Source organism: Notolepis coatsorum (genome assembly GCF_963971535.1).
Source record: "Notolepis coatsorum genome assembly, chromosome: 4".
Classification (NCBI taxonomy): Eukaryota; Metazoa; Chordata; class Actinopteri; order Aulopiformes; family Paralepididae; genus Notolepis; species Notolepis coatsorum.
In genome coordinates, this window is record NC_140168.1 from 41,060,744 (window position 1) to 41,085,098 (window position 24,355).

General features: G+C 43.0%; 2 protein-coding genes across 8 annotated transcripts in view; one reads left to right on the forward strand and one right to left on the reverse strand.

The window, feature by feature from the left end:
• The first annotated feature begins 7,861 nt into the window (after positions 1-7,861).
• LOC311227463 (protein C1orf43 homolog) lies at positions 7,862-20,559 on the forward strand. The gene is made up of 7 exons (XM_084313132.1): positions 7,862-8,180; positions 8,289-8,390; positions 8,503-8,611; positions 14,125-14,178; positions 18,506-18,672; positions 19,314-19,372; positions 19,716-20,559. Exons 1-7 carry the CDS (start codon positions 8,118-8,120, stop codon positions 19,921-19,923), a joined length of 762 nt encoding a protein of 253 aa, XP_084169258.1. The 5' UTR covers positions 7,862-8,117; the 3' UTR covers positions 19,924-20,559.
• A 4-nt stretch (positions 20,560-20,563) lies between these two features.
• The window catches only part of tuft1b (tuftelin 1b), a 56,452-nt gene continuing 52,660 nt past the window's right edge, over positions 20,564-24,355 (reverse strand). For all 7 annotated transcript variants that reach the window (XM_084313126.1, XM_084313124.1, XM_084313125.1 and 4 more), the window contains 3 exons: positions 24,137-24,220; positions 23,686-23,780; positions 20,564-21,845 (listed from right to left, as the gene is read on the reverse strand). In XM_084313126.1, the coding sequence (XP_084169252.1) occupies positions 21,773-21,845; positions 23,686-23,780; positions 24,137-24,220 (252 nt within the window). In that variant the 3' untranslated portion in view covers positions 20,564-21,772. The remainder of the gene's footprint in view (positions 21,846-23,685; positions 23,781-24,136; positions 24,221-24,355) is intronic.

Below are 24,355 nucleotides of genomic sequence, written 5' to 3' on the forward strand. Positions count from 1 at the left end.
AATCCTGACAAGGGTGCGTGTAATAAGCGAAAGTCTTGACAGATGCGCTCATCACTAAGGGGATTCCCTGTACGTGCCGACGTAATGATGTACGTGGGGTCCCGCCCTGTCAGGATGGACTGACGTCCTCAGCTTCAGAGCAGATATTAACATATCCTGCTCATCGCAGAGAGGGGGGGGGGGTTCCCATACCCACCGACTCAAAAGAGGGTGTGGGTCCCGTCTAAATGTCGTCACAGGGTTCCGGTTCTGAATTAATCCGAGAGAGGTTATGCTGGTAATTGTCGGGCTGCTTAGCTAAGATCCCAGCTCACGCTGTCAAATGGATCTGGCTCTGTGGGATAAACTAGCATTGTCCCCCTCTCAAAGAGTTGGATGCAACGACAGGTGTTTTTTTCCTAGGTTCTGTATGGAAATCCTGTGTCAAGGGCCCCCCCCCCTTTTTAAATAGGGGAGAAAAGATGGGTTGGGACTTGTCTTATCAATACACCCAATGTCGTTCTCAGGTTTTACGAACCTAGCTCTGTTATCTGAGCCCGCAGCTACGGCAGCCCTGGCCAAACAGAGGCAGATTTTGAATCAAGTCTTTTTCTTTTGGCGTAGCAGGCCAGTTACAGCCCCAATGAATGGATCATAATGTAAGGGTCTATCCCCTGTCCTTTGATACAATTAACATATTGGGGAAGGGAAGTCGGTGCCCGGTCCCGGGCGTTTCAATGCTGTCTTGGGGACCGGCACGTCCTGGTCTGCCCAAACAGCATAACAGGCATTTGTGTGGTCAGACAGGCGTCTCCGCCAGGCGGCAGTCGAGCTCTGCTCTTGCTAAGGAACCTGCCAGCTTAAGATCCCCCTACATTTCCGGGTAGAAATGATGGGGCAGATCGAACGTCACAGGGGGGTTTCCCACCCGACGGGTGGGCCGACGTGGAGCTGCTTTTGGGAAGTCAGTCCTGGTAGCGCCCCCTGTGATTTTAGATCAAAACATCTACCCCCCCCCCCACCTGGTATACCGGTTTTAAAAGCGGGGCGGCAGCGTTGGGGACCCAGGACTCATTCTGGTCACGCCGGACTGGATCAGTCTAGCCTGGTGTCCGCCAGGTGACGGTCGAGCTCTGCTCTTACTAAGGAACCTGTCAGCCTGAAGGTCCTGTGCAAATTACAGGGCGGACCTGACGTCACGGGCCCCCCCCCATCGAGGTACTGTTTTTTAGCAGTCAGCCCCTCTGCGCCCCTGTGTAGTTCATGGTTAAAGGAGCAATCCTCTTCAAGGTGTGGTTGTCTCCCCGGTAGTTATAGCGGCGCGGCTGCGTCAGAGACTCAGGACTCATCCTGAACCCCCACCTACCAGTCAACGATTCGTTAGAACGTGGAACTTGGTGGTCCTGACGAAGGGGAGGTGGTGTCGCAAACATCGCCTGGGGAGGACACGTATGCCACAGCCTTGTTGTCCTCACCAGGTCCCTTTGGTCGGGTTCTACCTCATGGACCCGACAGAGAGCCCTGTTGCTCGTGCGGTCCATGGGGCAGGAACCTCCTCTGCATCCCGCCGCTAGGTAACGGTATACTCACCTTGTGCGTCTTTTGGGTACTGCACCCTTTTTTTGCATAGTCTGTGTTCTATCCCTCCGCTCCTCGCTAGGATGAGTGTGAGGGCCAGGACCCTCCCTGTTGTTCTGGTGGTCATAAAGGGAATATATACGTATACAGCCAGGAGTGGGCGTGGCTGGGTAGATGTAAGGTGCATGATAAATACTTTCAATGTATACATTAGGTATGAACGAGCTGTTGTTAAATAATTACTAAATTCCACGTAGCAATTCTCCAGCACAGCCCTCCCCCTTCACTCACTCTCACAGACACACACACACACAGACAAGCACACAGACAAGCACACACACACACAAACATACACACACGCACACATCTCCCCCCACACACACACACACACACAGACACATACATACACTCTCATACACACACAAACATTGACTCCACATCTGGCAAAGCTCCAGACTAGATCACAATCAGTGTATCCACTTAAGTCCATTAGAACCTTCTCACCAGATTAGCCAGATCAAATAATTCAACTCGTTGTCACAAAAAGCCACAAGCCAACTAATATACGACCCGGTCAGTTACTGGTCACATACCACAGTCTCCATTAATCACAGATCGTTATCGATAGACACACACACGCACAAATGCGCACGTAAATGTGCGTACCACGTACTCATGCACGGCGGACATACAGGCTGACCAATAGACACAGACACACAACGTGCACGCAGGACAAAGACACATACACACTGGACTAGGGGGCTAATAAAACTCCCTGACAGGCAAGGGACTTGACTTCTTCTTCACTTCTCTGCTGGACTGGGACTGGACACTACTGCACTGACTGGACTGGACGGACTGGACTGACGGAACAATGACTTGACTGCATTTTCTTTCTTTTATACTCGACCGGCCGGTTGTAACAATCTAGATTTCAATTGTACCTTGCTATATTCACCTTTTATAATACTTTGCTTATTCACTTTTTATATTACATTGCTTGTTCACTTTTTATAATAAATACCTTCAAAAGTGTTTCATCTCTTATATCTTTAAATATCTTATTACAACTTTCACGTCAGAGTCAATAATGTGACACTGTGCAGAAGGCGAAGCAGGACGCTTGCCAGTACTCACATAACTAGGGTTATAGGATAACCTTCATTATGCGTTTACATACAACCAATTGTTTATGTAGAATTTTTTTTTACAGCATAATTATTGTGGTGGCATGCAGGAGAAACATTTGCAGCATGGTCCGCAAAAATGTACATGTAGCAGCAAAGCCCCATATCAACAGTACCAAACATTTTTATTTAAAATAAAAATAAAGGTGATTTGTTGTGACATTTCATATTTGTATCTAGATTTAGTCATATTGGTACACTGCGTATAGACCACTACACTTCCGCGTTACATTGAAATCGGGGAGGAGATTGCGGGGGTCAAATGAATGAATGTGGATGAGAACTCCATGATCAAAACAGCAAAAAAAATTCATCAATGACAAAACCGAGGAAAACAAAAACAAACCATGTGAGCTTTGGAAATTACTCAATAACCAACTAGGCTGCAGTAAAAAACTTAAAACCAGATTCTCAAACATAAACATAAAGACGGACAACACGCTCATCACAGAAAAGCTGGATGTAGCCAATTACTTAAATAGTTTCTTCACAAACATAGCCACAACACTGGTAAACAAACTACCCTCCCACTCAGGGCATTATGGGTAGAACACATAGTAGCATACTACAAGAACCTAGGGGTCCACAAAGACGACTTCAAACTGGAAATGGTAACAACAGATGAGGTACTCAAAAAACTGAGCGCCCTCCAACCTAACAAGGCCACTGGCCATGACAACATCCCCTCCAAATTCCTCAGAGACTCAGCAGCCGCCATCACCCCAGTCATCACACACATAATAAACCTCTCCATAAAACAGGGACACGTCCCCAAGGACTTCAAAATTGCGAGAGTGACCCCTCTGCACAAAAAAGGCAGTAAATTAGACCCAGGCAACTACCGCCCTGTTTCTATCCTTACCTCCATCTCGAAAGTCATGGAAGAAATAGTATACGAACAGGTCGAAAAATACCTTGCGGAAAAAAATCGAATCTACGAATTCCAATCTGGCTTCAGAACATCCCACTCCACTGACACATGCCTTCTCTATTTAAACGACCACATCAAACAAGAGGTGGACGCGGGCAAATACTGCGGCATGGTCATGCTGGACCTACAAAAGGCCTTCGACACTGTCAATCACACCATTCTGATTGACAAGCTAAAAGCAATTGGTTTTGATAGTTGAGCTGGATGCAATCCTATCCTGGAGGGGAGAGAGCAGATGGTGGAGGAAAACGGTACCCTACCCCCCCCCCCCCCCCCCCCCTCACAGTAAGCTGTGGTGTTCCACAAGGAAGCATACTAGGTCCGCTACTGTTCCTAATTTATGCAAATTACATGTCGTCAGCTTGTGACTGCAACTTGTTCCTGTTTGCGGACGACTCAGCCCTGCTGGTCTCTGACAAGAACAAGTTACAGGTTGAAAAAACCCTCAGCTCAGAACTAGGCAAAATCTGCATATGGCTCGCTGATAACAAACTATCATTACACATGGGCAAAACAGAGTCCATTCTCTTCGGTTCAAATAACAAACTCAGCAAGACCGACGGCTTCTCAGTTACAGTGGGTGACAATATTGTCACAAGGAAATAAGATATTACCTACCTGGGTTCCATCCTAGAGGCAAATCTTTCCTGTGACAAAATGGCATCCAATGTAATAAAAAAAGTCAACCAACAAACTCGATTCTTGTACCGGATCTCCTCACTGGTAAACAGGAATACCCTGAAGACTCTGTCTGGCAGGAGCACTCATTCAAGGGTACTACGACTATGCTTGTACCTCATGGTACCAAAGCACCTCAAAGGCGCTAAAAACAAAATTACAAACATCTCAAAACAAACTGGTCAGACTACTGCTTGACCTTACTCCTAGAACCCACCTCACCCCTGCCCACTTTGACAACCTAGGATGGCTTAGAGTAGACGACAGAGTACAGCAACTTGCAATGGGCCTGGTCTACAAGATACACTACACGACCAAGGTACCCATGTACATGTCAAAATACTTCCCAAAGGTCAGTGAATACCACGATCACAACACCAGAGGGAGCTCCACAAATCATGTTAAACCCAGATTCGGCTCAAACAAGGGACTAAACACGTTTCGCAATTATGCCACATCAATGTGGAACGCCCTACCCAAAGCTGTAAAGGAATGTGAATCACTACCCACTTTCAAAAACACTCTCAAAAAACACCTAAGGGAGACTGCAATTCGAAACTGGCCACTGTAAATGTCCGAACACAACCCCCTCCAATGTACAGTAAATTACCAAGTATGGTCTTGTCAATATTCCAATGTACAGTTTTGTTTGTACAGTTGTACAGTGTACCTCACCCACCCCACTCCTACCCAACCTCCCCCCCCCCCCACCCACCCAACCACCTCCAATGTACAGTCCCCCCCCCCCTACCCAATCCAATGTACAGTTTCTACGTCAAATGTATATACTTTTTTTCTGGACTCTTTTTGTATCACAAACAGTACTGTATTTGCAAATCTGGTATGTCATAAATGTATAGATGTAGCAGTACTGTCTATCTGTATGTCATGTATGTCATATATGTTACGATGAATTGAAAATGGGGGACCCTGATGTAAACAAGACGAAAGTCTTTCTCTGGTCTGCATCCCCTTAACAATTGTATGTATTGAGCTGTACTGTACTGTACCCATTCTGCAATCTGTTAATAAAGTTTTCAATCAATCAATCAAGAGCCTTGACATTAAGTGATTGCAGATACGGCTGTGGGGGTGCTAGAGACATGATCGAATAGACTTGTATGCGCCTGAGTCTCCTGAACACGGCGCGAGACATTCCTAATCGATCAGAACTAAATTGGCAGCGAAAAAGACCGTTTTTAAGCAACGATTTCCCCATGCACATGCGCAGATTGGCCACGGAGTGTGACGCAACGCACATCCACCTGGAATGTTCCATTAGAGGCGCATTAGAGGGATGGATGAATGAATGAATGAATGAATGAATGAATGAATGAATGAAAACTTTATTTAACAGATTGCAGAATGGGTACAATACAGTACGGCTCAATACATACAATTGTTAAGGGGATGCAGACCTGAGAAAGACGTTTGTCTTGTTTCCATCAGGGTCCCCCATTTTCAATTCATATAGACATTTATGACATACACAACATACATGACATTTATGGCATAGGGACATATAGGTATTTAGTACTGATACATTTGTGACATAAACGGTATTCAAATATACAGTACTGTTACCCCTAGATCCTGACAGAGTATATATGATGGGGAGGGGACTGTACATTAGGAGGGGGTGGGTGGGTGGGAGAGAAATATACATACGGCGGGGAGGGAATATATACATGCGGTGGGGAGGAGACTGTCTATTAGGAGGTGGTGGGGGTTTTGGGCATTTACGGTGGCCAGTTTCGAATTGCAGCCTCCCGTAGGTGCTCTTTAAGAGCGGTTTTGAATGTGGGTAGTGATTCACATTCCTTTACAGCTTTGGGTAGGGCGTTCCACATTGTTGTGGCATAATTGCGAAACGTGTTTAGTCCCTTGTTTGAGCCGAATCTGGGTTTTACATGATTTGTTGAGCTTCCTCTGGTGTAGTGGTTGTGGTATTCACTGACCTTTGGGAAGTATTTTGACATGTACATGGGTACCCCGGTCGTATAGTGTATCTTGTAGACCAGGCCCATTGCAAGTTGCTGTACTCTGTCGTCTACTCTAAGCCATCCTAGGTTGTCAAAGTGGGCAGGGGTGAGGTGGGTTCTGGGGTTCAGGTCAAGTAGTAGTCTGACCAGTTTGTGTTGGGGGTGTTGTGTTGTGAGAATGATAAGATAGAATTAAATATACAGTAAAAGGAATACAGTACAAATATACAGAAGTCTACAGTAAGTGTAATATTGCACAGTGTTGTGCATTTATAATCAGTAGCTTAGGCTACATAGTAGGCTAATGACAGCCTATTCTAGTCTAGCAGGTGCTGGTATAGACTAGTATTGTTGATTTTCAGTCATCTATGATTTTTTCTAGGCAAAAAATTTCATATATGTCATATATTAATATTATACGTCTATACCAGCACCTGCTAGACTAGAATAGGCTGTTATTAGCCTACTATGTAGCCTAAGCTACTGATTATAAATGCACAACACTGTGCAATATTACACTTACTGTAGACTTCTGTATATTTGTACTGTATTCCTTTTACTGTATATTTAATTCTATCTTATCATTCTCACAAGTAACACAACACCCCCTCTAATGCCCCTCTAATGGAACATTCCAGGTGGATGTGCGTTGCATCACACTCCGTGGCCAATCTGCGCATGTGCATGGGGAAATCGATGCTTAAAAACGGTCTTTTTCGCTGCCAATTTAGTTCTGATCGATTAGGAATGTCTCGCGCCGTGTTCAGGAGACTCAGGCGCATACAAGTCTATTCGACCATGTCTCTAGCACCCCCACAGCCGTATCTGCAATCACTTAATGTCAAGGCTCTCATCCACATTCATTCATTTGACCCCCCCCCCCCCCCAATCTCCTCCCCGATTTCAGAATCCCGGAAGTGTTGCGGTGGTCTATCGCATAGATATCTATAGAACACTAGATAGCTTAAGGCGGAGTCACCAGCGTCACTGAACCGCCGCCATCTTGGGAGAGTCAGCCTTGAGTGTGAGAGTGAGTGAGCTGCTGCACAGACAAAAATACTCATAACTCGCTGAAATATTGACGGATTTACAAACGGGTTGGTTTGCTATAAACATCAAAGATGTAGTTATGATACTGCATACTTATAAAAAAAAAAAAAAAAAAACGTTTTTTTTTTTTTTTTTTTTACAAACCGCTTGAATCATAGCCACGTTAATAATGCTTGTAATAAACCAAACCGTTTGTAAATCCGTCAATATTTCAGCGAGTTATGAGTATTTTTGTCTGTGCAGCTCACTCACTCTCACTCAAGGCTGACTCTCCCAAGATGGCGGCGGTTCAGTGACGTCGCTCTCCATTGGCCGGCAGCGCGGGCAAGCTATCTAGTGTTCTATATATATCTATGGTCTATCGGCTGGCCTCCTACTGGAGCGTCGCAAAAAAACAGAAGAAAAAAAACAGCGCCCCGTGAGAGGATTCTCCGGAGCTGCAGCTGGACGCTACTAAAAAAAACAGCACTGTGCAGTTTGCTACCTACAGTAGCTCACATAGTAAGCTAGGGCAAATCGAAAATGAAGGGGAATCATGTCACTCCACCATCGTCGCAGGGCTAAATACAAATATTCTGGCAGATACTTAAAGAGTCACCTTGAGATAATTTCTTTGAACATTAGCTAGCGCTAACCACCTTGGTTGGTACTTGGTAGCTAGTCAATTACGTTGGCTAACCTGCTAACTAACAACAGCTTCAGTAAGACTGGACACCTCACCTCAGTAAGATAATGGCAGAGTCGTCACCTCTATCTGGGGTTAATGTGGTGCTGGTGATGGCCTACGGGAGTTTGGTAAGTATCCGGCTAGATAATAGACCCTTACGTGTATTGAACGTAAAGCGGTTAACCTGGCTGGTTTTAAAACGCAAGCTTAAGTTCCATGTCCTGTTCCATCTGTAGGTGTTTGTGTTGTTGTTCATCTTTGTGAAGAGACAGATCATGCGTTTCGCAATGAGGTCCCGTCGGGGACCCCATGCTCCCATTGGACACAACGCACCCAAGGTAATACACTAATACGATGGCACAGTATAGTCATTCAGCTACTTGTTCAGAGAAACTATTCTGCAGCTGCTGTCAAGTGTATTAAAGTGTACCTGTCATTGGTGGATTACAGGGTTTGAGGGAGAAGATTGATTCACGACTCTCCAAGGTTCAAGAAATCCGCTTTGAACCTCGTCTCCTGTCAGAAGAAGATGATAGACTGAAACATGGGTCACAGATTAGTAAGTCATTATTCTAGTTTAAAGATATAGTTCTGACTTTTGTTACCAATGATGATGTTGATCAGTAGAGTCCGTTTCCCAGCACAATCCATGCTGTTCCATACTGCAGCTGTGTCCACTGTGGCCACTAAGCCAATGCATAGTCAATGGGGCCAAGCTCCTGTCTGTACAAGCTGACAGGGACACGTCCCCAAGGACTTCAAAATTGCGAGGGTGACCCCTCTGCACAAAAAGGGCAGCAAATTAGACCCAGGCAACTACCGCCCTGTTTCTATTCTCACCTCCATCTCGAAAGTCATGGAAAAAATAGTCTACGAACAGGTCGAAAAGTACCTAGCGGAAAAAAATCTAATCTACGAATTCCAATCTGGCTTCAGAACATCCCACTCCACTGACACATGCCTTCTCTATTTGAATGACCACATCAAACAAGAGGTGGACGCAGGCAAATACTGCGGCATGGTCATGCTGGACCTACAAAAGGCCTTTGACACGGTCAATCACTCCATTCTGATTGACAAGCTAAAAGCAATTGGTTTTGATAGTCTATCAGTGAGCTGGATGCAATCCTACCTTGAGGGGAGGGAACAGATGGTGGAGGTAAACGGTACCCTATCCCCCCCCCTCACAGTGAGCTGTGGTGTTCCACAAGGAAGCATACTAGGACCGCTACTGTTCCTAATTTATGCAAATGACATGTCGTCAGCTTGTGACTGCAACTTGTTCCTGTTTGCGGACGACTCAGCCCTGCTGGTCTCTGACAAGAACAAGTTACAGGTTGAAAAAACCCTCAGCTCGGAACTAGGCAGAATCTGCATATGGCTCGCTGATAACAAACTATCATTACACATGGGCAAAACAGAGTCCATTCTCTTCGGTTCAAATAACAAACTCAGCAAGACCGACGGCTTCTCAGTTACAGTGGGTGACAATATTGTCACAAGGAAAGAGGAAATTACCTACCTGGGTTCCATCCTAGAGGCTAATCTCTCCTGTGACAAAATGGCATCCAATGTAATAAAAAAAGTCAACCAACGAACTCGATTCTTGTACCGGATCTCCTCTCTGGTAAACAAGAACACCCTGAAGACTCTGGCAGGAGCACTCATTCAGGGGTACTACGACTATGCTTGCACCTCATGGTACCAAAGCACCTCAAAGGCGCTAAAACAAAATTACAAACATCTCAAAACAAACTGGTCAGACTACTGCTTGACCTTACTCCTAGAACCCACCTCACCCCTGCCCACTTTGACAACCTAGGATGGCTTAGAGTAGACGACAGAGTACAACAACTTGCAATGGGCCTGGTCTACAAGATACACTACACGACCAAGGTACCCATGTACATGTCAAAATACTTCCCAAAGGTCAGTGAATACCACGATCACAACACCAGAGGGAGCTCCACAAATCATGTTAAACCCAGATTCGGCTCAAATAAGGGACTAAACACGTTTCGCAATTATGCCACATCAATGTGGAACGCCCTACCCAAAGCTGTAAAGGAATGTGGATCACTACCCACTTTCAAAACCTCTCTCAAGGGACACCTACGGGAGACTGCAATTCAACACTGGCCCCTGTAAATATCCTAACCCAACCCCCTCCAATGTACAGTCATTTACCTAGTATGGTTTTGTCAATAGTTCAATGTACAATTGTGTTTGTTTGTACAGTGTCTCCCCCCCCCCCCCCCCTCAATGTACAGTGTTACTTGTTTATACAGTGTGCCCCCCGGCCCCCCCCCCCCCCCCCCAACCACCTCCAATGTAAATTACCCAGTATGGTTGTCAATATCCCAATGTACCCAACCCCCCCCACCCAACCTCCTCCAATGTACAGTTTCTACGTCAAATGTATATACTCTCTTTTCTTGACTCCTTCTGTATCACAAACAGTACTGTATTTGCAAATCTGGTATGTCATAAATGTATAGATGTAGCAGTACTGACTATCTGTATGTCATGTATGTCATATATGTCTATATGAATTGAAAATGGGGGACCCTGATGGAAACAAGACAAACGTCTTTCTCAGGTCTGCATCCCCTTAACAATTGTATGTATTGAGCCGTACTGTATTGTACCCATTCTGCAATCTGTTAAATAAAGTTTTCATTCATTCATTCATTCAAGCTCACTGAAATCTACTTTGTGTGAACTTGTGCTGAGAAAGGATTCTACGAATTGACAACATCATTGGTTAGTAGGAAATAGGGCCAGGGTTCTAAAAGATCTGAGCTATCCCCTTTAATGTTACTCTGTAAAAAACATCTGGATATAGGGCGGTCGGATGGCGTAGCAGAGATTGTGCTCGTCACTAGGGCTGTACCGAATGCTTCGAAGCTTCGCTCATAATGTTGACATTCGAATTCTAAATCAACATTCGAATTTTTTATTTATTTTTTTAATCTTTTTTTTGTGTCTATTCAATCTGTTTAAACCAATGGGGGTTTTCTTCACAGTTGCAGTTAAAGATTAGGCTACACTAATATTATACTATAAGACGTCCCCATCACTTTCATACCAACCATGCCCTTATTGGATTATTTATGTTGACGAAACTGATGAGTTATATTCATTAAAGAAAGTGTATTTAATAAAAGAAAAATACTAATTTAATCAGATGAATCACTTTATTCAAATTGAGGATTTAGTAATCTTATCTTTTTTTTTTTTTTTTTATGAAGTAAAATATTTTTTTTTAGACATTCAAAGCTTCGTTCGAATACTTCAATCGAAGCTTCGAATGTTAAAAAATGACATTCGGTACAGCCCTATTGACAGCTATGACCTTACCTGCTGCACTTGGCGCTTGTTTCCTTTTCCATGTGGTGATTTTAAAATTGTATCTACAGTATATATTCAAGCTTACAGACAAGTAGCCGGAAACAACAAGTGATATCTTCACTTGTCTACTGATATCTGAGATCTTCTGAGTATGAACACAAATGTTCTAGAATGTTTGATTATGACATCATACTGTGACATCATACTGTGACATCACAATGGAACATGTTGAATAGATACACAAATGTTCTAGAATGTTTGATTATGACATCATACTGTGACATCACAACGGAACATGTTTGACATCATTTGAATAATATAAATAATATGTATGATATAATGTAATGTAATATATTTATATTATAATATAATGTAATATAATAATAAAGTATATTATATTTAGCTCCAATTTGAATAATATAGAAATATGTCTAAAAACATGACATTCTTTAGATGTCTTAAAATAAAATACATTTAATTTAAATAAAAATAAATGTAAAATAATAATAACTTTATTTATATAGAACCATTCATACAGATTGCAGCTAAAAGTGATTTACACAGGGGGAGCTCCAGTAGCTCACCACGTACCGCAAGTGCCATTTCGGCGCCGGGGACAACCGTGCTCGTCACGGATCTGGGGTTTAGCGAGTTCGAATCCCGGACTGCAGCCGTGCCTTTCCCAGAGTGTCTTCCCCCCCATCTGAACCCTTTCAGCCTGTTTCTGTCGGTCATCCTTGACCAGAATAAATGCGATAAACGTATAAAAGAGCCAGGGGAATGGCCAAATTAAAAAAAAAAAAAAAAAAAAAAAGTGATTTACACAAAAAACGAAACAAAAGGATAAAGATTAATTATAATAATTAAATTAAATAATAGACATTAAAATGATAACGGTAATAAAACAACTAGGTACGATAGTAAAAATAGCTAAATACGACAAACAGTAAGACACTAACATAAGACAATAAATAAATTACAAATAAAATAATAATAAAGACAGAAAAATAAAATAGTTAAAATAATAAAATAGCAAAATTAGATAGTAAACCATGAGAAAAAAATTTATAACAGTAAAATAAGACATTACTAAATAACAAATAAAATGATAAACTACATAAAATAATGACAAATAATGATATTATATAGTTTAAAAAGCTACGTTTTAAGCAGTTCTGCTGTCCTAATGACCTGCAGGAGAGTGTTCCACAGTTTTGGGGCGTAGCAGCTGAAAGCACTGATCACAACATGGTTATCACTTGTAACTCTGCTGTGGACACTGAGCACCCGGCACTAGCAGACACAGGGAAAAACAGAGGGAGGCTACTGATGCCAGTGGGTGGTAGGGGTGTAAAGGTACATATCCGGACCGTACCCAACCGAACCGTTTCAGTGTGTACCGTACCGTACCGAACGGCTGTGTAAGTACCGAACAAATACAACGGTATGTTAACCACTAACGACCGCCCACCGGGGGCTGTTTTCTTCACAATCTAATATAATTATTATTATTATTTTTTTTTTTTACAAGTCGATTATTAATTTCAATATAGAATATTCGTTGACAGCCCTACAAGTACAATTAGTTACTGCACACTACTTCACCCCTGAGTGGAACATGGAAAGCCAAACTTTCCCCCACTGTACCGAAAACCCGTACCGAACCTTGACTTCAAAACCGAGGTACGTACCGTACCGTGGTTTTTGTGTACCGTTACACCCCTAGTGGGTGGTGGTGATGGTGATGATGACATTCGAATTCTAAATCAACATTCGAATTTTACATTTTTAATAACATTTTTTTTTTTTTTTTTTTTTTTCTATTCAATCTGTTTAAACCAATGGGGGTTTTCTTCACAGTTGCAGTTAAAGATTAGGCTACACTAATATTATACTATAAGACGTCACCATCACTTTTATACCAACCGTGCCCTTATTGGATTATTTATGTTGACGAAACTGATGAGTTATATTCATTAAAGAAAGTGTATTTAATAAAAGAAAAAGACTCATTTAATCAGATTAATCACTTTATTCAAATTGAGGATTTAGTAAGAAAAGAAAAAAAAATACTTTTTATAAAATGTTTTTATGAAGTAAATCTTTTTTTGTAGACATTCGAAGCTTCGTTCGAATACTTCAATCGAAGCTTCGAATGTTAAAAAATGACATTCGGTACAGCCCTACTCGTCACCAATGCAAGAGGCTGCGGTCTCGACTCCCGGAGTCAGCATTGCCTGCGGCTTGGGCCGATCGTCATACTAACTCGTTTGGCTGAGTTAGCGGGAGGGAAGTCGAGGGTGGTAATCTGGCGTTGTGGACAGCGACGCCTACAGGTCAGGTCTGGGCGCCTGCTCAGCGAAAGGCAGGAAATGGTGAAGGCAGCGTGACCTCCCACGCGTTACGCTTCACCAATGAGAGTCCTCGCTGCCAGGTGAGAAGAGAGCCACTGGCTGTCTCCACGTGTGTCGGAGGAAGCATGTGGTTGACTTCAGGGTTCCCTTGTACCGACCAGTAGGAGGAACATGCGCGCAACAACCAGGTAAGGGAGGGGGGAATTGGCATAACGACTAAATTGGGATGGGGAGAAAAAATAGAAAACCAGGCGGAGAAAAAGAGGATTAAAAAATAAATAAAATAAAAATCTGGATATCCCTCACATGGTCATTGTTGCCTGACGTTCTTTTTACTGGCTTGATAAAAATTATCTGAAATCCACAGGTTGCTACAACTACCTGTACAGGATGAAGGCTCTGGATGCCATTCGCGACTCAGGTGAGATATCTACCACAAGGCATCGACTTTTCTTTACAGTCAACTGTATTTGAAAATCTGGTATGTCATAAATGTATAGATGTAGCAGTACTGTCTATCTGTATGTCGTGTGTGTCATATGATGAATTGAAAATGGGGGACCCTGATGGAAACAAGACGAAAGTCTTTCTCAGGTCTGCATCCTCTTAACAATTGTATGTATTGAGCTGTACTGTACCCATTCTGCAATCTGTTAATAAACTTTTCAATCAATCAATCAATCAGGGTTTCTACTGTCACAGAAAACCTGGTAAACCCATGGAATTAAACTTTTCTCTCTCAAGCTTGGCTGCTCGTAGTTCTAGATACTTTTGAAAGAATAATTTCCTCAATACGAAGTTTGCTAGTGATAGCTATCCAGAAGAAGAGCAGGGACATTCAACCTACCAATTTCAAGATCCTCCTCATCACCTACAAAGCCCTTCACTCCCTTGCCCCCGGTACCTAGCTGACCTCCTCCATCCCTACATCCCACCCCGGGGGCTGCGGTCCTCTGACTCCGGTCTCCTCTCCATCCCCACCACCAAAATGCAGACTGTTGGTCCCAGAGCCTTCTCTGTGGCCGCACCCACCCTCTGGAACTCACTCCCTCCAAACATCCGTAGTGCTACATCCCTGCACTCTTTCAAATCCCAACTCAAAACCCACCTCTTCACCAAATTTGTAAATGACTCTGCCTGATTTCCCCTTTTGTTTTTTGTTTTCTTTCTTTCCTTTTGATTATTATTTTGTTGTTACGTTGTTCCCTGTTCCCCTCCCTTAGCTGCCCCCTCCTGTTAACACATTCCCGGCCATTAGATTAGACGGGCCCCACTCTAGGACGCCAGCTTTTCATTACAACTTTTCACTGTGCGTGACGTTGTTTGTAGAGCTAAATATATTTTATATTATAGCTATGTATCCATTGTCATTGTCAATTGACAGTATAAACCTTCCCTTCAATATGCCATAACGAAATTATGTTCTCATCAATACGTTCCCCTTTTATAGCCTAATGAATATGAGTGTTATATGGGAATGATCTGGGATAATTCCTGCAAAGCTAGTTATAAGGCGCTAAGCTAATAACGTTAAATCAATTGGCGTTTTGTCCCTACACAAGCTAGAGTTAAAAATCAAAATGCATATGATCGGTATCATGTTTCATGGGGGGGGGGGGGGGAAGAGTCGTTTCTGATTATTGATTACCAATAACGGCATTCGTTATTACAACAACATACGCTGATCCGGGGGTTGGCTATGAGAACAAGGCCCGATCAGGCTGAAATTGACGTCAAATCGCTCTTACCTGTGGCCGGTTGGATTCCAAAAAGAATTTCCCAGTTATTTGATCGCCATCTGGTAGATCGATATGTCCATTTGCTGATGATATATTCCTTTACTGCATACTGAATTCGGCGTCGCAAAAAGTATTCCAGGCGATCGGGGTAAAGACCTCGCTTCAGGCTAACAGAAAAGTCCACCCGGAGCGGAAAAAAAAGTGACACCAGGTCTGAAACAACGATTACTGCATTCTCGAGACAGCGCCACTACCAGGATCTGGTCGGTACTGCACTTTCCGAGTCCCAATATGCCTTTTCCAGCCAAAATACAGCTCCCTGACAGTGAATAGGATATTAAAATCGAATAAAAGAAAATATTTGTTAAACACTTATATATACGTGATTGGCCTTCAAGCACTGGCTCCCAATCACGTATATATATGTGGATGCCCGGGAATGTGTTAAGCGCCTTGGGTCTCCTGAAAGGCCTATATAAATTTAAGATATTATTATTATTATTAAGCAAGTTTAAATTTCAACAAATATTTAACAAACTATGACAAATATTTGTCATGGAAACTGGCATTATGGGAAATGCACTTACCGTCATAGATAGAACATACCAATTTCCTCTCTGTGTGTTCAGTAGAAAGCTATCATGCTGTAAGCTATCCTATTTTAGCACAAACGAATGGAAATCGATACGGACCACTAGTCATCTTTTTATGGCATTTTTATTTTTTAAACACCACAGTAACAACAATAATAATATATTAACAATAATAAACATAACAATATCAAATAACAACAATAACAGTACAGTAATGACAATAATATAAATGATAAATAGAGTAAAAAAAGAATATCAAATAAAAACTTAAATAAAAAACAACACAAACCCTACAAAAGACATTAGACATTTCCTAGCTTGCAGCCAAATAGCTTTCCATTGAACGCACAGAGAGGAAATGGGTATCCTTCTTCTCGCCTGACTTCCGTATTTCCCATAATGTTGGCGTGTTCCTTTAAAGGAACGCGCCAACTTTTGGGGAAATTAGCTTATTGCCATCTACCCTGGAGTTAGACAAGCAGATACATACCCCTTTCTTCTCTGTGCATGCATTAGGCTTAGGTAACAGCCGCACCGTTAGCCTAGCTTAGTGTCAGTCAGTGGAAGTAGGTGTGCCCGTGTAGCCTAGTTCCAAACAGTCACAAAATACACTCCAAATACAACTCCAAAACTTTCCTGTAAACATGTTGTGATCTGTGTATTTACCATGTGGAGAACATTTTCAAAAAGTAGACATTTATGTTTTCTAAGCAGATATATACTCTGAATTCTTTTTTGCCAAACCACTGCTGCCTGGGCGCAGTGATTTCATCACCTCAAAAGCCAGGTTTAAAAAATAAAATAAAAAAAATTCAGAGTATATTTCTGCATAGAAGACGAAAATATCAAAAAAAAAATGTTGGTCTACTTTTTCTCCCCATTTTTCTATTTTTCTCCCGTCCCCAATTTCGTATTGTCCAATTCTACCCTCCCCTGTCTCGAACGCTGTTAGGCCATGCCTCCCACAAGCCGGCTGCAATGTGGACGAAGCCTTGCATCACGTGTCCCCTCCGGTACTCGAGGAGGCAGCCGTCGCATCTTTTCACCTGCACAGCGCAATCTCTCAGCTGCGAGGGTCTGCGTGGGAGGGATACGCCGCACTCGTCGCTTCCTGATTCTACTGCGCAGGCGCACCAACCGACCTGTAGGAGTCGCTGTCCACAACGTCCGATCCCCACCCACCAGCTTCCCACCCCCTAATACTGCCAATTGTATTAGTATGAACGACCAGCCAAGCTGGTAGCAACGCCGAGAGCTGGGCTCGAAACCAGCATCTCCTGCGTTGGTGGCGAGCACCTTGCCCACTGCGCCACCTAGCCGCCCCGAAAATGTCAAATTATTATTATTATTATAATAATTTTTTCACGTGGTAAATACACAGGTCACAACATGTTTACAGGAACGTTTTGGAGTTGTATTTGGAGTCTATTTCGTGACTGTTGGGAACTAGGCTACACTGGCAAACCTACTTCCAGTGAATGATGCTAAGCTAGGCTAACGGCGCGGCTGTTCCCTAAGCCTAATGCATGCACAGAGAAGAAAAGGGTATGTATCTGCTTGTCTAACTCCAGGGTAGATGGCAAATAAGCTAATTTCTCTAAAAGTGGGCATGTTCCTTTAACTCATTCAAGGCCAATCACGACTATAGTCGGGTTATCTCGCCATGCGTTGAGCGCCAAAACCCGAATATAGTCGGGTTTTCGATCGTTTTCATCGTTTTTTCTTTTATTAAATTTTTTTATTCTATAGTCTCACGGACCTCTGTGTATCATTGGGACTCATTCTGAGACTCCAAGATTGCAATGCCGGCCGAATCCTGCTAGGTGGCAGTATCGCCTACCCTTTGAAACCTTATTTCACACTGTGTGTTACATTTTATATGGTTCGGGCGGAGAAATGGTACCCAGGCAAGTGAAAGGCTTCATTCGAACCCCTTGGAACGCGTCCAGCACACTTCATGCATAGTTTGTCCCATTTCATGTCAGGGACCTGATGGACATCAATACTGGAAATCACGATCAGACAATTGGAATATTCTTTTTGCAATATTTCCTAGCAAAGGTAAGGACTATATGACATCAATCCTACTTTGATCCTACAATGATTTCACATCGATCGCAACGATCATATGTTACGTACTCCAAAACAAACTTATGCCGTTGCTGACGATCAGAGCATCACAAAACGATCAAATGAGCCATAGTATTGTCTCCATAGCTATAATATAGACTATAGATATAGCTCGCAAACATCGTGACGCATCGTGGAAATGCCTATCTTTTAAAGCGTGGCCCATTGACCACAGGGATGGGGATACAGGCTGGCGCTGAATGAGTTGATTGAGCAACACCGTCGTAGGAACCCTCATCCTCTTCCACACTTTTCTCATGTCTTCCGTTCTCCTCTTAAACCCCAGGGATTCCTCTACAGGAGATCAGCCGGAGTCCCAGTGCCTTCACCGGACGCAGCTTCCGGAGCTGGCTGCTGGAGCTGCGCAACTCCCACTCCCTGATCAAGAGCAGCCGCAGTGCCCTCATTGACAACCTGCTGGAGGGTTACGACAGCGCTCGCCATGGCACAGGGGTATGTAGAAGACAACGTACCCGTCTGTCTCTTATTCACCGTTTGTTTAATGATGATAACATCATCAAGTCTCGTGCTTCTAGCTCTGGGGAGAGACTGATTGATTGATTGAAAATGTTGTTAACAGATTGCAGAATGGGTACAATACAGTACAGCTCAATACACACAATTGTTAAGGGGATGCAGACCAGAGAAAGACTTTCGTCTTGTTTACATCAGGGTCCCCCATTTTCAATTCATCATAAAGACGTGTTCGTGTCGATGAATCTAGACTGATCTCTCGAAGATTGTAGGGATGATGTGAATTATATTTTAAGGTTAATTCTCCTCCCTTTTAAAGGTGCTACAGATAACATGTAGCCACTAGATGTCGCACTAGTGCGCAATCATGTCATTTATCCAATCAGGTGCATTCCACATAGGGAAATGTGAAGTAGGGAGGGCATAAAATGCAATTTCTTTTTTAAATTATACATTTAATCAACATTTATTTTGGGGGGAAGCAATACCTTTATTCTGCACCTTTCTAAGAACTCTGTGGTTGTACTATTTATAAAAAAAAATATTACATTACTACTACATACAAATATTATCTATATCACTTTTAAATATGCTGATTTGACTTTCACTCTGTGCTCTAGGTATTCGGGGAAGCAGAGTTTCTGAAATACCAGGACGCTCTCAATGAACTAGCTGATGTGTAAGTACTACAGTTGTTTGGCCCATCAAACCCTTAAGGAAATATACACATTTTCTCATCATAAAGGCAAAACATTAAATGAGAAAGGAACCAGTGCTACAGTGGTTCCCTACCTTTTTGGCTCGCTACCCCTAAAAGCAAAGGAAAGACTAGTATTGTCCTCCTGACTATATTCCGGCACTGCATAGAGAATGGTAAATTATGATCCAAAACATGACAATGGTAGAGTAAAAATCCTATACCATTTGCATGGATATACCTCCCATCCCTACAACATACCTGGTTAGATAAAGGTTAAATGGGCAAATAACACGTGCCTAAACGTGTGCAAATTCTCCCTCAGCGTGAAGGCATACTCCAGCAGCACCAGTTTGGACCAGCACCACCAGTCCGCAGCTAAAGACCTGACGGGCTCCCCGCCCTGCAGCACTCCTTCTACCATCCAGGTCACCTACCTTCCCTCCACTGGCCAGCGCAGCAAGAGGCCCAAGCACTTCCTGGAGCTCAAGAGCTTCAAGGACAACTACAACACACTGGAGAGCACTCTGTGAGAGGCTGGGACGAGGACAGACCTTGCCCTGAGTTCTCTGCCACAGATGGTGGTGTCTTTGATGTGACATTTGAATAGTATGATAGTATGTTACACAGTGTGTTTGTGTGTGTTTATGTGTGTGCGTGAACCAGGGCTGCACAATAGGGGGGCATTATGTCAGGCATTAGTATCTCATCTCAAATCTTTTTTCACATATTCAGCTACCGGTATGTTCACTCCACGTGTTCACCCTCTTCATATTGTAATTGCAATATTTGTGTGACCCCCCCTCCCCTCTCAATATGGTGCAGCCCTGATCTGTGACTGGTTTATACGACAGCTTTCATTCTTATTTCCATGGGACCTAATGGGCTTTATTCTCAAGACAAAACAGACATGATTGTAGCTCCACCTGCTGTCTGCTGTGACATTGTTTTTTTGGCGAGCTCACAAAGTGGATGCTTTTTTTGTCACTTTTTTTCCTCTCGACTCAAATCATTTATGTATTTGTACATTTTGATCCAGTGGGCATTTGTATAGATGTAAGATAATATTTATATGGAATATGATAATTTATTTAATTTGTATTTTGTGATTTGCATCCGTTTCATGTCATATGTTTGTGTGATTTGAGATTAAAAAAGAAAACGTGAGACACTCATCAGTGGTTTTAATATCATACACTAGGTGGCAGTGGTTGGTCATACAGTGTAATCTGATTCAAGCAGTAGAGATCATTGTTTTGCCACGAGAAGTGTTGATGCGCACGCGATGACATTTGTAAGTTACATACACACAAGTAGAATACGGAGGGAGCAGTTCTTAAAACACATTAAATATAATTTATTGTGAAAACAAACAAACAAAACACTTAAAAGGACATGGACTGCACTTCAGTTGTCCACTATTGAACATCCATCTATAACAAGATCATCTTCACAGTAAAATACTAATTTATAAAACAGTTCAGGATGGATTGTAACAAACAAAAACAAAAAGATATAATTGATAGAAACACAGCAAAGTTAATCATTAAATACAGGCTATGATGACTATTAGACAAGAAAAGGGCCCCCTTCAACAATAACCTCAGGTGTCAAGGCAGCACTTGGCAACTTAGAGAGAAATCTCTTACGAAACCTACCATCAACCATCAACTACACATTCTGAACCGCGTCCAACCTTTAAACAGAAAGAAAGAGGTCACAACCGTGATACACAATTGTAATATACAACACACTAGAATGTTCATGAAACACATCGAGGCGAGACATAATAAAATTAGTTTACAACGTCGACATGAGCGACTGGGTGCCATCGTTGGTGACGAGGTGCAAAGCATTGAGGAATGTGACCCTTGAACCCTGATGTTTGGCATTCTGCTTATGTAGGCTGTGGAACCTTAGGGGTTGAAACGCCCAACATAATGTGTCAGAGAGAGAGTGAGAGACATCTATGGTGATAACATAGCAGTCTGTTTATCCCAAAGGGAACATAGTGAACACAGGAACAACACCCAAGGAGACTTGAGCAGAAACTGCCACTGTGTCAGCTCTGTGTCCCGACTTATCAAAACACTTGTGGAGGATTGTCTACATCACTTACTGCATGAGTAAGCCAACGAAGGCTGATGCAAAGCAACCTCAAAAGTCAGTTTCGCAGCATAAGCAGTATTAACAAATAGATCAGTGTGCACCATGGGGTTTATAAAGCCTCTCCAACTCGCTACAAATCTACACATACCCTAGTCAACGATTAAATATATATATATTTACACAATATCTTCCAGGATCATGGAAACGTTTTGGCCGGGTTTAGGCTGTGGTGTGTTCGCTCCCCTAGTCCCTCATTTTGCTCTGGTCATCTGTTCAGGACTTGATCTCGATGACTTTGATGAAAGGAAGGGACTTGTTGCTGTGTGTCGATGGTATGATTTCTTTGCTGTGGGACAAAACAAAAGTGAGACATTTTATTATTATCCTTTTCACATATTCAAATTATTTTTCATTTTTCTTTTAAACTTAAATTTGTATTAACATTTATAGACGTACACTACTTACAATGACATCAATAACATAACAATATACAGACATGGGCCCCTTGAATTACTATAATACGGCTGCGCTCAGCCGCCCAGACCCCCATAAGAGGGACCCCCCCCTCCCGCCATCCACCCCTAGAAATAGGGCTCCCCCACATCCCAGGTCCGTCCCCCGCGGGGCCGAGCACTCAGCAACATGGGTCCCTTGAATTTAATTGGGCCAGGCTCAGTAGAGGAGCGAGGGGTGGTACTCCCCTCCACCGAGCCAAGCCCGCTACCTCCCATATCACCAAGCACCCCACCCCACGCACAACGACCCCACAACATACAGGACCTCACTCTCCCGGGGCAAACCGCGGAAACGATGCCCCCCCCCGACATCCCCCCCATCCTGAGCTAAGCCCGTAGGACTCCCCCATATCCCAGGCAGATACGCGCGGAGCCGGCCCCCCAGAAGGGGACTCCCCCCCACTGAGCCAAGCCCGCTACCAAACCGCCCATGTCACAGAGAGCCCCACCCCACGCACACCGACCCCGCAACACACAAGACCCCACTGGGCAAAGCTCAGCCGCTCTGACCCCCATAAGAGAGACAACTCCCTCCCACCCTCCTCCCCGAGAAACAGAACACCCCCATATCCACCATGCGCGGAGCCGAGCACCCAGAGCCCCTTTCATGTGGCTGCTCCTATTCAAATTGTTTTAAGTAGTTACTGGTATGTTCACTCCACATGTTCACTATGTTCATATGGTGCAGCCATTTTATTCACGAGGTTCGCTCAGGTGCTCGGCTCCAACCTGGCTGGTCCTCCAAAGTCTATCACAGACAACATTTCAATACAATATAAACAGTCCGTTTTGCCAACAATAACCCTTCGGTCAGACAAAGAGATGCACTCTAGGAATCCGTTTTTTAAGTCGATGAGCTATGTTTTTAAACATAATTTTCTAGTCAGCTGTGGAGTGTTGTGCACATTCCCAATTAAAGACAGGTTGAGTATTTTCAGGTGATGTTTCACATTCACACTCAAAGTAATTTGAGTTTCGATTAGGGATGTTTGATATTGGATTTTTTACCGATACCGATATACCGATATTGTCCAACTCTTAATTCCGATACCGATATGAACCGATATGAACCGATACCGATAAATGCAGGTAATTAACATTACATATCTCTTGTGTAATTAACACAACATTATGCATACTTTGACAATAAATAAAATAATCATTTGTTCTTACTTGCTTGCCTGGGTAAATAAAGGTTAAATAAATATTAAAAAAATAAAAATAAAAAATATATATATATTTTTTGAAAACCGATACCAATATTTTCCGATATCACATTTTTATGCCAATATCGGCCGATAATATCGGTAGGCCGATAATATCAGACATCCCTAGTTTTCGATCATTACTTTTCGCCTACTACGTGATGGACCTTGACACCATCGTGAGGAGGGGGCAGACATGACCGGTCTGAGAATTGCTGCAATGTCTAAAAGAAAAGCCAAACAAATTGCCAAATATTGCTCTGTCTCAGCTATTATTGGCAGCTTAGCCACGTGGAGAAGGAGGTGCTATGTGTACCCTTAAGTGTTCAGTGCTGCTTGGCCCCGATACATTTGATTCCCTGTTTATGTAATACAATTTGTGGAACCAAATAAAGTATTAAAGTGTGTGCATGTGTGTGTGTGTGTGTGTGTGTGTGTGTGTGTGTGTGTGTGTGTGTGTAGTCACCTGTAGATGATCTGAGGTTTGTTCTCAGAGGTTGTCAGAGTCACAGGGTTCTCTCCCCCCAGGAAGTACTCCATGTGGTCATGCATCTCCCTGTTCTGTAGACAGGAAGTGGTCACAGACAGAAGGGTCAAAGACCATTCAGAAACATACATAGAAACAGGGCTGGGTTAAATATGTTGATTCATTGTTTATCATCTGTCTGTGTTATTGTACTGTGGGGATTTTTTTTTTATATTATATTATTTTTTTAAATCATTTTATTAAAAAGAAATTGGGGGGGGGGGGGGGGGGGGGGGTCTGAAATTCAACACCAAAAAGTCCTGAATATCATCATGATCTATTTTCTCCCATGTCAACAGCCCTACATACAAACACACGTTCCAATGTCCCCCTATGCACACATAATAACCCATTGCATTGCAGTGTAAAAGCCCTTGCTGTGAACTCTGACCTCGGCCTCCAGGAAAGCCATCTTCTCCTCCAGATCTTGGATGAAGCGATCTCTCTCCTGGATGACGGTGCGTGAGTTCTGCAGCTGTACGACAAAACAAACGATACAAAAACAACATGCAAACGTTACCGCAAGACACTCCTGAGGTAAACAAGTCCAACAGGTATTACTTATTCATGACACATGACGTGAGTCTCGTGTTTCACACATTTCCTCTCG

What these genes read in the sequence shown, in the direction of transcription:
- LOC311227463 (XM_084313132.1), top strand. Translation starts at nt 8,118, where the DNA reads ATGGCAGAGTCGTCACCTCTATCTGGGGTTAATGTGGTGCTGGTGATG. An exon ending in GAAACATGGGTCACAGATTA is followed by an intron (nt 8,612 to 14,124) that starts GTAAGTCATTAT and finishes TGAAATCCACAG; the next exon opens with GTTGCTACAACTACCTGTAC. An exon ending in GGATGCCATTCGCGACTCAG is followed by an intron (nt 14,179 to 18,505) that starts GTGAGATATCTA and finishes CTTAAACCCCAG; the next exon opens with GGATTCCTCTACAGGAGATC.